This window comes from Arvicola amphibius, chromosome 6 (genome assembly GCF_903992535.2).
Source record: "Arvicola amphibius chromosome 6, mArvAmp1.2, whole genome shotgun sequence".
Classification (NCBI taxonomy): domain Eukaryota; kingdom Metazoa; phylum Chordata; class Mammalia; order Rodentia; family Cricetidae; genus Arvicola; species Arvicola amphibius.
Genome location: NC_052052.2, coordinates 89,893,156 through 89,910,737, shown reverse-complemented (window position 1 = coordinate 89,910,737; position 17,582 = coordinate 89,893,156). Strand labels below are relative to the sequence as shown.

The 17,582-nt window shown below is 39.8% G+C and overlaps 1 protein-coding gene and 1 non-coding gene across 2 annotated transcripts in view; one reads left to right on the top strand and one right to left on the bottom strand.

Annotated features, from left to right (window-relative positions):
• Positions 1 to 17,582, top strand: part of Yme1l1 (YME1 like 1 ATPase) — a 36,371-nt gene that overhangs the window by 1,909 nt on the left and 16,880 nt on the right. Inside the window, 6 exon segments of the mRNA XM_038333402.2 lie at positions 1,495 to 1,623; positions 3,315 to 3,477; positions 5,374 to 5,472; positions 7,216 to 7,325; positions 12,482 to 12,632; positions 14,323 to 14,406. Coding sequence (XP_038189330.1) covers positions 1,495 to 1,623; positions 3,315 to 3,477; positions 5,374 to 5,472; positions 7,216 to 7,325; positions 12,482 to 12,632; positions 14,323 to 14,406 — 736 coding nt within the window.
• On the bottom strand, positions 10,451 to 10,521 carry Trnas-aga. Its single transcript has one exon. It is a non-coding gene; the product is annotated as a tRNA-Ser (tRNA).

Genomic DNA, 17,582 nt, shown 5'->3' with positions numbered 1-17,582 from the left:
TAACCTTAGAGTGGAACTAGTCAGACCAGGTAATCTTAGCTTCCTGTAATTCCCAGTCTTCGGGCAGTAATTGAGCTGTAGGAGGGTGTTACATCATAACTCTAGAGAGGATGTCCTCTACTAGGTGTTCTTCCCAGCCTTGTCCTGTGTACTTCTGTATGTTCATTTCTGTTTCTCCTTATAGATGGGCAACGTAAATAAAGTGTTTTCATGTGTTCTTTGAGCCCTTTCTAACCCAGGGAGTGAAGGGCATTTAATAAAGACCAAACTGGAGACGATTTTCAGGTTCTACAGGTGTTAGATTTTAAGCCAAGGGTGACTGATTTTAATATGATCATTTTATCTCAGGCTGGGAATGTGCTGGAGCTGGGTAAGGGCAGGAGCAGGGGAGTAGATGGTGGGGTTTAGGACAAGATGGTGGCGGTGGGGAAGTTTAACATTAGAAAATTCTTGCTATTCTGTGGAAGTGACTTTTATTTTTCCACTTCCCTCATGGTGGTTCTCTTCAGCTTTCCATCTACTTTAAAATTATGGTGATAAAAATTATCGTATTAAGGTGCATGCATTTGTCAAATCATTTCCTTAGAATAAATTTCTAGATAGTAGATTTTGGAGGATGAAAGATATATATTTCAAATTTATTAATTTTTATGACACGGTCACTGTGTAGTTCTGGTTGGCTTTGAACTCTATGTAGACCAAGCTATCCTTGAACTTACAGAGATCTGCTTGTCTCTTCCTCCGCAGTGTTGAGATAAAAAGTGTGTACCATTGTGCCTGACTTTTAACGTATCCAGAATAGTATCATGAAAGAGTAAACCAATTTTCTTTCTACCTCCAGCAAATGATTTTGCTTTGTTTTGTTTTTCAAGACAGGGTTTCTCTGTGTAACAATTCTGGCTGTCCTGAAACTAGGTCTTGTGGACCAGACTGGCCTCGAATTCACAGAGCTCCGCCTGTCTCTGCATCCTGAGTGCTGGGATTAAAGGTGTGCGCCACCACTGCCTGGCAAAGATGGACAATTTTTAATGTCTAGTTTTGTTGATTTGTTTTTTGCATGTGCATGTGTATGTGTGTTTATTATGTCTGTCTCAAGTTTTTTTGGTTGTGTGGGTATATGTTTGAGTGTTTGGTGCTGGATCTCAAGCCTAGACCATCTCTCTCTTCTGCTGTGCATGGCTCTACCCCTGAGCCGTATCTCAGCTTACCCATAATTTTGACATCTGGTATATGTTTAACTTTTTTTTTCGAGACAGGGTTTCTCTGTGTATCTCTGGCTGTCCTGGAACTCACTCTGTAAGACCAGGCTGGCCTCGAACTCACAGAGATCTGCCTGCCTCTGCCTCCCCGAGTGCTGGGATTAAAGATGTGCGCCACTACCGCTGCCCAGCTATTTTAACTTTTAATAGATCCTAAATCTTGACCAGAAAAGAAATTGTTTCTGTTTGTTCTTTTTTAAACATGCCTCTTGATTTGAAATTGTGTGCTTTCTAGGTCACAGTTCCTCTCAGCCATCTCATCAATGCTTTCCATTCACCAAAAGCCGCACCTGCTGCAGTGAGCACACCTGCTCAGAAGCAGCACCGAGACTCAGCTCCTGAGCACGACACGCCCAGTAGTGAGGTAAGAGTCATTTGAGCTATATGAGAAAATTCTAATCACACTTGGTCAAGTGTTGTCTGACTCCAGGGCAAGGTCAGTTTGGGCACCCTCTCCTCTATTGCTTAGGGTCTTAGCTGGGGTCATCCTTATGGACTCCTGGGAATTTCTTTAGTGCCAGGTTTCTTCCTAGCCCCATAACAGCTCCCTTAATCAAAGTATCTCTTTCCTTGCTCGCCATCTCCGGCCTTCCCTCATCTCAACTATCCTGTTCCCTCAAGGTCTCCTCCCCCTCCCCCTCTCCCCTCCTCCTGCCTTTCCATCCTCCCTTCTCACCTTCCCACCCCATGCTTCCAGTTTTTTCAGGAGATCTTGTCTATTTCCCCTTCCCAAGGGGATCTATATATGTTTTTCTTAGGTTTCATCTTGTTACTTAATTTCAATGGGGTCGTGGACTCTATAGGTTCATTATCCCTTGCTTTACAGTTAGTATCCACTTATGAGTGAGTACATACCATGTTCATCTTCTGGGTCTGGGTTACCTCACTCAGGATGCTTTTTTCTAGTTCCATCCATTTGCACGTAAATTTCAAGATGTCATTGCTTTTACTCCGTAGTACTCCATTGTGTAGATGTGCCACATTTTTCTTATCCATTCTTTGGTCACGGGGCATCTAGGTTGTTTCCAGGTTCTGGCTATGACAAATAATGCTGCTATGAACATAGTTGAACAAATGTAATTGTAGTATGATTGAGCATCTTTGGGTATATGTGTAAGAGTGGTATTTCTGGGTCCTGAGGTAGATTGATTCCCAGTTTTTCTGAGAAACCGCCATAATGATTTCCAGAGTGGTTGTACAAGTTTGCATTCCCACCAGCAATGGAGGTGTGTTCCTCTCATCTTTGCACTTCTTTTTCCCTATTTGCCCAGTTTTCTTGTTCATTTTTTTTCTTTTTTTTCTTTTTTTGGTTTTTCGAGACAGGGTTTCTCTGCAGCTTTTTTAGAGCCTGTCCTGGAACTAGCTCTTGTAGACCAGGCTGGCCTCGAACTCACAGAGATCGCCTGCCTCTGCCTCCCGAGTGCTGGGATTAAAGGCGTGCACCACCATCGCCCGGCTTTTCTTGTTCATTTTTGTAGACACACTATTGCTTTTCTTCTTTTTTGATAACCTTGCTCTCCAATCATACAGCTCTAGAAAACCTTATTACTGAAAGTACTGTAAAGTTGAATTTATAAGTTAAACATAGTAAGAGATTAATAGCAACTAATAATAAAATAACAATTATATTGCAATGAAAGTTACATCAATGTGATCTCTGTTTACAATGTGATCTGTGTTTACTGTACTCCACCCAGCCAGTACTATTCTTGTGAGTGACAGACGATGGTTAGGTTGGCAACTAGGTCGCAGTGCTTTCTATGCAGAGAGGGAAAACAATGTAAAGTCTTTCACGTCATTGGGAATCATAATGTTTAACTAACTGGTGCTTTTGTTATAGTGAGAAATGTCATCTATTTAGGGAGAATGTTAGGGTTTTATCAAACCCATAATGAACCTTAGTAAAACTAGAACCATCAGAATATTTATATTAACTTATTTTAATAATTAAGATGTCAGTTTGGTTTTTTTTAAATTAAAAAAATCCTTATTGTTTTTGATAAGTATCTTTTAAATGTCTCATTAATGTTAATTTGGCTGTTTTGTCTTTTATAGCCTGTACTTAATTTAAGGGACCTTGGATTATCTGAATTAAAAATTAGACAGATTGATCAACTGGTAGAAAATTTACTTCCTGGGTTTTATAAAGACAGAAGAGTTTCTTCCCATTGGCACACATCTCACGTCTCAGCACAGTCCTTCTTCGAAAATAAATATGGTATGTTAGTTATTATTCTTGAACTTACTGATGATGTTTATACTATATTAACATTTACTATGGGCCAATTCTTTTTTGAAGTGTTTTTTTTTTAAATTTATAATTTTTCTTACTGCTATAATGTTAGATTTATAGAAAAATTGTAAAGTACAGAGAATTTGTTTTACCCTTTTGCTTCCCATAGTATTGATATCAGGGCTTGTTCATATTATGTAAGCTTTTAACCACTGAGCTACATGTCCAGTCTATGAATATCTTTTCTGTAGTGCTCCGTGGGATTGAACCCTTGACCTCACTGAGACTAGGCAAGCACTCTCCTTGTTGTACTGAGTTATATCTTTAACACTTCAGTTAATTTTCATTTTGAGCCAGGGTTTTGGCAAGTTATTCTAGCAGGTCTTAAATTTGGTGTCTTCCTGTCTAAACCTCCTGAATAGCTGGGATTATAGGGCTGTGCCACATGTGATTCCACCCTTCCCCCCCTCCCCCAAGACAGGGTTTCTCTGTGTAGCCCTGACTGATCTGGAATTCTCTACGCAGACCAGACTGGTCTTGAACTCAGAGATCTACCTGCTTCTGCCTCCTAGGTGCTGTAGTTAAGTTAAAACTCTGCGTGCCATCATTGCCTAGCCTACAACCTTCTTAAAGTATCAAAATTCCAGGGCTGGAAAAATGGCTCAGAGGTTAAGAGCACTAGCTATTCTTCCAGAGGTCCTGAGTTCTATTTCCAGCAACCACATGGTGGCTCACAACCATTTGTAATGAGATCTGGTGCATTCTTCTGCCATGTAAGCATATATTCAGGCAGAACACTGTATACATAATAAAACAAAAATTCAGAATACCTGTTTCATATCGATGGAAAAACACATTTTAAAAGTCAGTATAAATTGTAGGATTTCAAGAATAAAAAGAGACTAAAAAATGTAAGAGTGAGGAAAAGTAGAACGGTTTTAAGGTTTGAGGGCTTAAACTACAGTCTTGATCGAGTCGTTTGTCTTTGACTTCCTGAAGTGTTAGGCTCATAGTAAATCTTCAGGGCACATTTTTACTTTAATGTTTTAATACTCTTATTCTTTTTTTCTAATCTGCATTTTTACAATTTAAGATTCTTCATACTGTGAGCTGCTTGACTCCACTTGGGCAGGCAGAGATATTAGAAATGAGTTTCTTAGTTGGACTCCTGAGAAATTACTGAAAAATGCCTTAAGTGTTACTGGAACATAAAAACAAATACTAACCACGGAAGAGCTGAGACTGGGAGTATAGTTCAGCGGTTCTGTGAAGCCTTGAGTTGCAAGCCTGGCTGTCAGAAAAAACCTTTTCATTTCATACTTTGCAATTCTTTTTAATTTTGGTTTTTTTGAGACGGGTCTCCCTATGTAGCTCTGGCTGTCCTGGAAGTCACTACAGTAGACCAGGCTGGCCTTGAACTCAAGAGTTCCGCCTGCCTCTGCCTCCAAGCTCTGGATTAAAGATTGCGAACACACCCGGCTTTACTGTAGATCCTTTCAAGTCAGAGCAGAAGCTGTGTTTGCAGTGTTCTATGATACGGAGCTTTGAAATGGCCTTTAAGCAACAGCAGTAGTTAACCACTCTATCCTTTTAATAAAAGAGATTGTTTTTCCTTTTTTTTAACCTCTACATTTGAATTTAGTTTTATGGGCAGCTATAACCACACGCCAGAGAAAAATAGTAACCTAAGGTAAGCGATAGTGAAACGAGGGACTGTGGGGTGTAAAGGAGGTGCACTCGTGCATCGAATGTCTTTCTTAAATACTCTGGAATACATTGTCACTTTTCCTAGTATTTATAAATTTATATTTTATACAGTTTTGCATGTGTTTTTGCCTTGGCTTGACAACTGGAGAATAACTTTTTGCATTTTCCTTGCAGGTCACTTAGATATGTTCAATACACTGCGTTCCTCTAGCCTGCACAGACAATATCCAAAAACTCTTCGAAGCATTTGTTCAGATCTTCAATATTTTCCAAGTACGAAAAAACTGTGTTTATTTTGAAAAATTTGATAAGTATGTTTAATAAGAGTTGTTTTTGTTAATGGTGGCAATTATCTATTTATAGTATAGTGAACTTAAAACTATTTGTAGTTACTAATTTGGTTAATTCTGTAATTTTTGAGACAGGTTTCATTGTGTTAACCTAGACAGGCTTGTAACTTGTAGTCTTCTTCAGCCTCTTCTGTGTTGGAGGTTATAGTTATATGCCACCATACTTGGCTTTATGAACTTTTGGAAATAAAAGTATTTCTTTTTTATGGTTTATTTAACTTTATTTTATGTGCATTGGTGTGAAGGTATCAGATCCCCTGCAACTGGATCTTTAGACAGTTGTGAGCTGCTATGTGGGTGCTGGGAATTGAACCCAGGTCCTCTGGAAGAGCAGTCAGTGCTCTTAACTACGGAGCCATCTCTCCAGCCCCCTAAAAGTATTTCTTATTTGTATAGTTGTTCCACCTGCATGTTATGTCTATGTACCGTACCATACTTGCCTGGTTTCCCCTGAGGCCAGAAGAGGGCATCAGGTCTCCTGAAACTGGAGTTACCGATGGTTCTGAGCCACCATATGGGTTCTGGGAATTGAACCCAGGTCCTCTGGAAGAGCATCCAGTGCTGGCAACCGCTTACCCATCTCTCCAGTCCTCATTATAAATGCTGAGCCACAAAATAATAATTGAAGCTGTGTTAGTGCTAGGGACTAAGGTAAATCAGACCCTGGAAACTCATCTACACTTGTTTCAAAATAATTAACTAAGCATGTTTGTCTACTTACCGTCACCTCCAAAAACCCACTGAAATGTCAGGAAAAAGTTAAAGGAAAAAAATTGGAGAATACCAGAGTGTTTTCATTAACATTCCAGAAATATGAGGACTTTAAATAAAGCCATAAGCTAGGTGATATCAAATTGATAGCATTGTTTGCTACTTTCATACAATTTAGGATAGTCAGTGGTTCTCAACCTGTGGGGATCCACATATCCTTGCACATCATATATTTACATTGTGATTCTTAACAGTAGCAAAAGTACAGTTACCAAGTAGCAGTGAAATAATCTTATGGTGGGGTCTCCACAACATGAAGAAATGTATTAAAGGGTTGCAGCATTAGGAAATGTCATAATAATAAATACCAAACTGGGAGTCAGTAAGGGTGGGCTTTGGTACTTGTCTTAGTTTGGCTTTTGTTGCTATGATAAAACACTGGCCAAAAGCAACCCAAGGAAGGAAGTTGTTTATTTGGCTTACAGGTCCTAATCACAGTCCATCATTGAGGCAAGTCAGGGCAAAGCAGAAGCACAAACCTGGAGGCAGGAACTGATGCGACACCATGGAGTCGTCCCAGGGTTCTCTGTTGTCTGTCTTATGTAACCCAGCGGCACTTGCGGACTGAACCCTCTCATGTTGTTCTTTAAGCCAATACTTGAAGACTTGCCTCTAGGCCAGTCTTATTTCTTATTTGAGGTTCTTTCTTATTATATTGTGAAATCCTCTTACTTTTTCCTCCTCTCAACATGAAGTTAAATGTTCAAAGTTCTCAGAAAAAAAGGGGTAATAGAAAAAGGTGAAGCAAATTGAAATACCAGCTGAAATAACTATATCTAGAACTTGGATTCTAATTGTGATATACCGTTATAAGTCAGACTTACACTTGATCATTTTCTCTTGATCATTTACACTTGATCAGAGCTACCAAGTAATTGATTCTTTTTTGTTGCAGTTTTCACACAGTCTCGGGGCTTTAAAACTTTGAAATCAAGGACACGGCGTTTGCAGTCTACTTCTGAAAGATTAGCAGAAGCACAGAATATAGCACCATCCTTTGTGAAGGTAATTAGTTATTTGTGGTTTAGAAAATAATAAGTAACAAATACTGGGACATCAAAATCTTTAAGTATCTCATTTTTCTGGTTGGTGGAGCACCCACTCACTTCTGTCTACCCACAATAATTAACTACTTGTGTATTTGTTGTGCCTCTAAAATCTTTAAAAATGTTTTTGTTTTTGTCTTTATTCTTGACAGTGTCATACATGTATACAGTGAAGTATGATATCCACCCGCACTCTCTGCTTCAGCCGCCTTTATATCTCCCCGAACATGTCTGCCTCCCAAACTCATGTCTTAAAAGTTACAGGTTTCTTTTTTTGTAACCTACTAAGTCCAGTTAGTGTTGCCATATATGTATGGGTGTGGGAGTATCCACTGGAGCTTGAGAAGCCTACCAGTGGCCACATCCTCAGAAAAGAGTAATAGCTACTCAATAAAGGGTGGGCCCCGGAGATTGTCTACCCCACCTATGTCAGAATTTTGGTTGGCTTGTTCTTGTGCAGGTAATCTCAGTTGCTGTGAGTTCATGAAAGTTATAACCATGTCATACCCAAAGACAATATTTCACAGATTCCTCCTTATGTGTTGGTTCTTAAATTCTTTCTGCCTTTTCCTCCATGTTCCCTGAACCTTGCTGGAGGAGGAATGTGCATGATATAGAATTCCTGTGTAGGGATGAATGATCAGTCTCTTCTTAGTACTATTACAGTTTTGTATAGTTTTATATTGCTGCATTGACTACTGTGCTGTGCGAAAAAAAGCTGACCAAGGTTGAAAGCAGGCCAGGTCTATGTGTATTATAAACATAAATTAATATTTAGAAGGTGGTGTTTGGTGACACACGCCTTTAATCATAGCACTCGGGAGGCAGAGGCAGGTGGATCTCTGTGAGTTTGAAACCAGCCTGGTCTACAAAGCTTGTTCCAGGACAGCCGGATCTGTTACACAGAGAAACCCTGAATAGAATTACCAAAATAAAAAGCAGATGTTTACCCTAGGACTTATAACCATTCTTACCATGGGCTTTTTGAGCAGGATTAAGGTACCAGGCATGGAACTCCCTTCTGTGGAACAAGTCTCAAACCCAGAGAGAGGTTGGGCACCCCATTAACAATCACGCCTCTGTTGCACAAGTAGGCATTTCTTGTGTGGCTGGTCGGTATTGGAGCATGCAGGGTCTAGATCTGGTTAAAACCACTGATGTACTTTCTCTCCTAACCACCTACATTGCACCTTTCAACACTGAAAGCTAGCAATTAGGGATGAACTTTATCAGTCATTTTGAGATTGATTTTTCTATGTCCTGTGTCCAAGGTGTGCGGTATCTTCAGCAATTTAGGTTTATCTTGTAGTTATGGTGGGTAACTAAGACTAATTAATGGCAGTAGCCTGTGTTTTGAAAATCTCTAAGGCCTCTCTGACTACATGTAGAGAGGTCTCTTACACCTGTATTGTCACTTAATTGCTTATACATTCTGAGAACTGCATTGTCCATTCAGGCAGGGTAGTTCTATTGGGCTATCTTTTAAGTTAGTTTGAAATTAGTATACTAGCTACTGGTTTTTCATAAGACTTTTGCATACATCCTTGGTTTTGGTTAACCCAACAGCTCCCTCCACTCCCCTGTCCACTTGCCCATATCTGGTTGAGTCTTTAGCCTCTACCTCCTCCCCTCTTCATTCATTTCACATGTGTTTTGTTATACCTCCAAATATTTTTAATTGGCCTGTGAGTTTAGCCTTCCATATACTTCAGGTTAGCCCTCCTTCCATTTCCAGCTTTTTACCATGCTCCTTACCCTGCCCTGTTAGAGCCTTTGTGCTACCAGTAGTCTACCTTTCTCCTTTTACCTACAATATACTTAAGCGATATACTTAACTCTTCCTTAAGGTATGATAGTTTCCCCCCAACTCCCTTCCTCCCAAAAGGCCCCTCTTTTGTTTCTTGGTTTCTACTTGGACTTCAAGTTAAATACACAAGACAAGATTTATAGCTCGGATCTGCATAATGGAGAGAACATGACTTTTGTCTTTCTGGGTCTGTTACCTTAGTATAATTTTTTCAGTTCCATACATTTAACTACAAATTTCATTTGCCTGTATAACTGAGTTCACTGTGTATATGCATCATATTTTTCTTACTTCTTTTTTGAGATGTGGTTTCCCTACATATCCCTGACATTCCTGGACCTCACTATGTAGACTAGGCTAGTGTCAAACTCAGAAGAGATTCACCAGTCTCTGCTTCTCGAGTGCGGGGATTAAATGCGTGCACCACCATGCCCAGTCCCTGTTTTTCTTCTCCATCCATTAGCGTGTGCTGATTCCATTTCCTTGCTGTTGTAAGTAGAGCAGTAATGTGACTCTTTCTGTAGCAGGATATAAAGTCAGTTGGGTGTATGTCCGTGGCATACAGCTCAGCCATGTGGCAGTTGTGGTTTTAGTTTCTGAGGATTCTCTAGGTTGATATCAGAGCAGCCATCCTAGTCCCCGCGTCCAGCAACAGTGTGGGAGGAGAGATCCTTGTCGCCATGTCCACACCAGCATTTGTTGTCATTTGTAGTCCTCAATTCTTAAAGTCCTTTCAGTTTCCTTGATGACTACGCACGTTTTAAAGCATTTAGGAACTGCTTGTATTTCCTCTGAGAATTTTCTGTCCAGTTGGTTTCATTGCCTGGTTTTTAATTGGACTGTTTATTTTCTTAATGCTTGGCATTTTGAGTTCTTGACCTGTTCTAGACAGTAACTCTGTCAGAGAAATTGCTGGTAGATTTTCTCTCATTCTGTGGGCTGCATCTTCGTTTGCTTGAAGTTTCTTTTGCTACACAGAAACTTGGCAGTTTCACAAGATCCTATTTATTGACTGTTGTTCTTCTGTGCTACTGGAGCCTCACTCAGAACTGTGGTCATGTCCTCCAGTAGGCAGAGCAGAAGCGTGGTCCTCCGTTCTTCTCTACCAGTTTCAGGGTATCAAGGCTTAAAGTTCTTGATTCACTTAGGGTTGAATCATGTATAGGATTAGAGATAAGGTTTTGGGGTTTTTTTATATGTTGTAGTCCAGATTTCCCAGTACTGTCTGAAAAAGCTGTCCTTTTTCCAGTGTACCCTAATAAGTATCTTTGGGGAAGTGGTGGTCCTAGGGATTGAACCTAGGTTTCATGGTTTCTAGCCAGGTGATCTACCACTGATCTATACCACTAACCTGAAATGTTTATCTTTTGTTAGTGTTTTGTTTGTTTGTTTGCAGGGGGAGGGGATGTCTTGCTTTTTAGAGACAGGATCTCAGTCTGCCGCACAGGTGGTTCTGGATCTCAATGTGTAACCTAGTCTGGCCTCAAACTTAAGGCAATTCTTCTGCTTCAGATTCCCATATCTTATTACAAATGTGAACCAGTTTGCCCAGCTAACGTTTCTTAATTAAATCTTTCCCTTCATCCTTGTTGCACTGCCATTCATAGACACTTTAACATTTTATTGCCTCAATTATTCTAGCAAGTACTCATTTGATACCTTTGTTTCTATTTGTAGTTGTGTTTGGTTATTTTTTTTTTTTTTACTCTTTGCGGGCACACCACCCAGCTCCCAAATAATTGCACATAGTCTGACTTGTGAATGCCCAACTTAGCTTGGCTTGTTGCTAGCCAGTTCTTCTTAAATTATACCACCTACCTTTTGCCCCTGGTCTTTTACCTTTCTCTATTTCTGTATATCTTTTCTTTCCATCTTATGCCGTGTCTGGCTGGGTAGCTGTCCCTTGACAATTTCCTCTCTTCCTTTTCTCACTACTCTTCTCTTTTTCTCCTATTTAATCTCTTAAATTAAAGAGCAGCCCTGCCTGTCTGTCCCCTGCCCAGCTATTGGTCAGTCAGCTCTTTATTAGACCAATCAGGTGTTTTAGGCAGGCAAAGTAACACAGCTTCACAGAGTTAAACAAATGCAATATAAAAGAATGCAACACATTTTTTGCACTATTAAGTAAATATTCCACAGCATAAACAAATGAGTAACATTATTAGCTAATATTCCACAGTGTATATTCTTGCTACTTTCAATCTTGCTTCCAAACTTATATCACCCTTGTTCCTTAAATGGTAACCTAATTAACTTGGTTATTCTGCTTTCTTACCCAAATCAGTCTCATTTAACAGAGTGTTTTATTGTACTTATTGACCATTTTTCTGTTCTCAACCTTGCATATGCTGGTCACTAAATAACCTTATTCTCTTGGGCATTGACTCTACCAATTTTTTGAACATTATTTTATATTCTTTCAAATTGTTTATTCATTATGTTTATTCCCCGTGTGTATATATTGTTTTTTGTTTTGTTTTGCTTTGGTGTATGTGTGTGTGGGGAGTAGGAAGGGAGAGAGAGAGAGAGAGAGAGAGAGAGAGAGAGAGAGAGAGAGAGAGTTGCATAAGCTCAGGCTGGCCTTGAACTCATAATCATCCTTTTCAACTGCTTGCAATTATAGACCTATGACATGGTGTGCCCGCCTATATGACTTTCAGAAGGAAGTGAGGAGGTTGGAGACATGGGTGGGCTCATATAGCCCACACTAGCTTCTACCTCTATGTATCTAAGGATTGCCTTAAACTTAGTGCTAGCATTGCATATGTGTGCTGACAAGTCTAGTTTATGTAGTTCTAAACTGAAGGTCTCATGTATGCTAAGCAAATACTGCCAGCTAAAATATATCTCTAATCTATGTGTGGTTTTGATGTCCCATTCTCTTGACATTTTGGTTGCAAGCTTCACCTTTAATGGCTCCATCTCTCTGGCCCCAGGGTCCCATTTTCAGTAAGGTATTTCTGTTTTTTACAGGTAGCATTTTATTGTCATATCTACTGCTTCTAGCAGAATATCAAAATTATTTATAAAGTGTACCTGCTTGACTTTGTCCAATAGACAGAAAATCTTCAGAACACTGCCTTCTTTATGTTTGCATCTTTATCATTTATCTATTTTAGGTTTTTCAAGCAGGATTTCTCTATATAGCTCCGGCTATCTTTAAACTCCTTTTGTAGACCAGGCTGGCCTCGAACTCACAGAGATCTGCCTGCCTCTGCCTCTGGAGTACTGGGAGTAAAGGCGTGCGCCACCATTGCCCGTCCTTTTTGTATCTTTATAACTCTGCTGTATTTTCTTTTCATTTTTAGGGATTTCTGTTGCGGGACAGAGGAACAGATCTTGAGAGTTTGGACAAACTTATGAAAACTAAAAACATACCTGAAGCTCACCAAGATGCATTTAAAACTGGTTTTGCAGAGGGTTTTCTCAAAGCTCAAGCTCTCACACAGAAGACCAATGGTACGATACGATATGATATGGGCAGAACAGCTGAGCGGATCTTAGTCCTCTGCTTAAAGTGCTACAAAACATTTCTTAGTTTTTAAAAAAATTATTGTGTCATGTGAACCGTGTGTGAAGGTAAGCTCCTTGTACCACAAGTACGACACTTTAAGGTAGAAGTCCAGGAAGGGATTTTCTGAGATGGACTCCAGCAGGTGAGGAAGTACACAAGGTGACAAGTCGGAGTGTATGAAATTACAAAACTGCACACAGCAGAAGGAGTCAGGAGAGTAAACTTTGCCAATGTCTAGAATCTGTTCAATTCTTATTCACCATAAAACTTAACCATCTGATCAGTAAATGGCTAAATATACTGAACAGTTCTTAAAGTATATGAAAAAAGTTTCAACTTCTTCAGCCACCGAGGAAATGCAAATTTAAACTTCATTGAGATTATCTCCAGTCAGAAATGGCTGTCATTAAGAAATGGAACAACTACTGATCAGAGAGTGACAGGAACCTTTTTACAGTGCTCATGGCAAGGAAAACTGGTGAAGCCCTTAGGAAAATCAACATGAAGATTCCTTAGTAGACTAAAAATTGAACTGACTATGGTCCAGCTGTACTTACTGTTTTTGCTGTTTTATACAAAGATATCTAAGCATGGCATTGAGATGTTATAAGTCCATGTTTACTTATGTTCCAGTCACAATAGCTGAGATACTGGAACCAGTCTACATGCCTGTCAACAGATGAATGTTTGAAAATATGTGACATTCATATACTGGGATTCTACTTAACCGTAAAGAAGAAGAAAATGTCACTTGCAGGAAAATGGATAGAAGTGGATATTGTCATCTTAAATTTAATAAGCCAGACTGAAAAATATTGCATGTTTATTTTTATGCAGAATCTGAATGAATGTGAAGATTCATAAATGCGTGTGTGTACATGCACACACACGTATGTATATATAGGTACTTATGTGTATGCTAAGTGGTTGCAGGAAGAGTTCTTAATGGAGGGGAAGGCATAAAAAGTGCGTGTATTTCACATGCAGAATTGAAGTTGAACTATATGAGACACATGTATATAAATAACTTGAAAATAGAAGGCAACTGTTTAGGAGAAGGAATAGGTAACCAGTAAAGGAGCCGAGCACACACACTGTGGGTGGGGTGAGAAGGGAGAGGGAGAGGGGACAGGAACAGGGAGAGAGAGAGGAGAGGAGAGGAGAGGAGAGGAGAGAGAGAGCGAGAGGAGAGAGAGAGAGAGATGAGAAGAGAGAGAGCGAGGAAGAGAATATTGAATATAAACCTACTCTGTATTCTAGGTGGATTTTTAAGGGCTCACACTCAGTAAACCTGAGAAACTATACCAATAATACTGGTTTATTTTTAACAAGCTTGCTACTTAAATGCATGTTAGTCGGGACCTGGGGGCAACAGGGCAAGGTGGGTGGTAGAAATGTACTTTCAACTTTTCTGCAAACTCAAACTTTGAAAACAGTTGGTGGGTTGTTCTGAGGTTTACCTAGGGCTTCATGCATGCTAAGCAACATTCCCATTAGAGAGCATTTATTTTCAGCTTAAAGTCTAATTTATTAACCAAATGCAAAACACAGTAATAATCTAGTATTAAAGGTACCATAAAGGTGTTATATATAGTTCATTAATGCCATTTAATTCAAGGCTTTTTCCTCTTGCAGATTCCTTAAGGCGAACTCGTCTGATCGTCTTTGTTCTGCTCCTGCTTGGCATTTATGGACTCTTGAAAAACCCTTTTCTTTCTGGTAAAGACTTTTACTTATCGTAGTGATTTCAAAGTTTTATTTCTGTGACCAGGTGTATCAAAATGGTAAGTTATTAAATGAATAATTTTAAAAATTAAGAGCATCACGGTTTTTGAAAATGCTGACTCCTGGACCTGACTCACACAGAGTAAGGTTTTATATTCTCTCTCTCTCTCTCTCTCTCTCTCTCTCTCCCCCCCCACCCCGTGTGTGTGTGTGTGTGTGTGTGTGTGTGTGTGTGTGTGTGTGCATGCATGTGCGCGCGTGCATGCTCCCTTTATTGGTTACCTTCCTTCTCCTAAACAGTTGCCTTCTACTTTCAAGTTATTTATATACATGTGTCTCATTCCTAAATCAATAAACCCTAAGCCTGTATTATGGCTAGGAACCTCCATTTAATATATTCCTCATAAGATTTTTATTTACAAAAACTTTGATCATCATTGATTTAAAGATTTTCTTAAACCTTTTTTTTTTTTTTTGACAAGGGTTGAGTGCTAGGATTACTGACATGTAATCGCATAGTCCAGTTTATGGGTTACTGGTTTCATCATGCTGCATGACACCGATGCCAACAGAGCATTAGCTCAGCTTTGAAAAATTTTGGTTTGAGACAAGAGCTCATGGTTAGCCAAGGATGACCTCGAGCATCCCTGTCCTGTTGACTAACTCCTGTGTGCTAGGGTGACAGGCCTTACCGCCACACCTGCTTTGCTTGTTTTGAATAGCAGACTAGAAGCTAGGTAGTTGATTGCAGAGTACAGGGAGCACACATCGCAAGGAGCGACAGTGGAAGATGGGCAAGGAGATCATGCTGCCAGTCTACGTTTTAGGCAATCTCCAATTTCTAAAGCCTCTAAAGAAGACAGTGCTTCCTGTTGCAATATTTTCCTGTTCAGGATGACTGAGGCCCATTTGGGTTGACCTTTACTGAGGAGATAATATAAATATATTTCTTGTTTCTTTTTTAAAATTTGTGAGTGGTTTCACCTCATGAATGTATGTGTACACAGCTTGCCTAGTTCCTGTGGAGGCCAGAAGAGGGCACTGAGTCCTCTGGAACTGGAGTTAGGTGTGGTTGTGAGATTGTTCTTTGGGTGCTAGGACGGAGCCCAGGTCCTCTTCAAGAGCAGCGAGTGCTCTTAACCCCTGAGCCATCTCTCTGGCCCTCTGTATCCTTCTTCTTTATCAGCTCCAGTTAAATAGTAATCTTGTAAAGTTTGAGTATTTGGTGATGACCTTCTGCATAATTCAGAATAAGACTTAGCTCTTATAGTTTTGACAAGTAGTAAGCCTTCAGTTTTAGTTCTTGGTTTTAAAAGCTGCTGAGTTTTAATGACCTTCAAGCCTGATAATATCTAACTATCAAACTAGCTACTTAGCAATACCCCTTGAACAATTGAGACCCTAAAAATCACTTAGGTGGGTATCTCAGTCTGGCTTAATGTTAAAAATAGGGTATAGACTGGTGTTTGAGATCTCTACACTTAGTTATTTTAAGGCCTTAGAAATCAAAAGAACTTAGATTATGGAGTTATTACCGCAGGATTATCTGAGGAAGGATCAATAACAGTGAACTAGAGGAATAGCAGCAATTCAGAGACTCACAGGGTGACCAGTGAGACTAAAACAGGGGTAACCCATTTCCACCATGAAAATTAATGAGATCTAATTCCAGACCTGATTGTATAAGTATCCACTGTGTGTGTTTGATGGTGTACACCTTTAATTCCAGCAGGAAGCAGGAATATCTGTAAACTGGAGGCCATCCTGTGCTATATAGTAATTTCCAGGCCAACCAGATCTACATAGTGAGACTCTGTCTCCAAAAACAAAGTCAATCAAACAAAAAGCAATAATAAAGTTTGTTTTGGTTTCTAGTAATAGTAGGGCTGGCATGGTAACTGGAGATGAACAGGAAGCTGGTTGATCACATTTCATCTCACAGAAAGCAGAGAATAAGCTGGAAGTGGGATAAGGCTTCATGTCCTGAAGTTTCATAAACTCCCTAAGCAGCATCACCACCTGAGGACCGAGTGGTTTTCAAATACCGTGCCTACTTGGAATATTTTCTTATTTAAGCCATCACAGTTGTTAGTCCGCAGAAGGCCCTAATTAGCCCTAAATAGCTTGGCTACAGATTGGCTGAAAGAGCTCTGTGCTCTAGGGTGAAGATGTGTTCTAGATATAATGTCTTGGGATAGGTGGGCCCTGTGCTTAAAGACTCAGAGTCTTTGTCACCAAGTATATTTGTTACTATTCTCACTGCTGAAACACAATATCCTAACAAAAGCAGCTTAAGAAAGGGTAATTTAGTTGGCGTATGGTTCCAGGGCACAGTTCATCATGGCTGTAGGAGCTTCAGGTAGCTGGTCGCATTGCAGCTTCAGTCGGGACTCGAGGAAGGTGAAATTCTGGTGTTTCCTTCACTTTCTCCTTTTTGCTCATTGCAGGACCTTCACTTTCATTTAGGCTGTTTTTTCCCATCTTGACCCAATTTAGAAACTCCCTTGTAGGCATGGCCAGAAGTATCTCACCTAGATCCTGTCAAATCAACAGTGATAATCATCACAGCATTGAAGTCCCCATTAGTTATTCTAGTAGGAATAATTCTAAGTTTTACTGCTGTGATAAAACACTTTGACCATAAACAACTTGGGGAGAAAGGGGTTTATCTGACTTTCACGTCTATGATGTATTATTGAGGAAAGTTAAGGCAGTGTGTGAGCTTTTTCACACAGAACAGGACTACCTGTCTAGGGATGGTGCTACCTACAGTGGGCCAAGCCCTTCTACATCAGCTGGCAATCAAACAGTGCCCATAGACGTGCCCACAGATCAGTCTGATCAAGGCAATTGTAATTAAGGGTTCCTCTTCCCAGGTGAATCTAGGTAGTGTCAAGTTGACAAATCTAACTAGAACATCAGGGTTCAGACAGGAGAAAATATTCACACTTAGGAAAAGCTTGAGATAATTATAGTCTGATGGCTGTGAATGCCCTACCTGGTGTGTTGGTAGCCCACATTGGGGTGTGACGGGAAACCTTATAAGGACTGAGTCAGTCTTTGTCCTTTTAAAAATTCTAATGTTGTTCTTGTTTTATATTATTGTTAATCTAGTTTTTGTCTGTGCTTTACTGCTGGATATTTAAAACAATTACAGATGGCCAAAATTT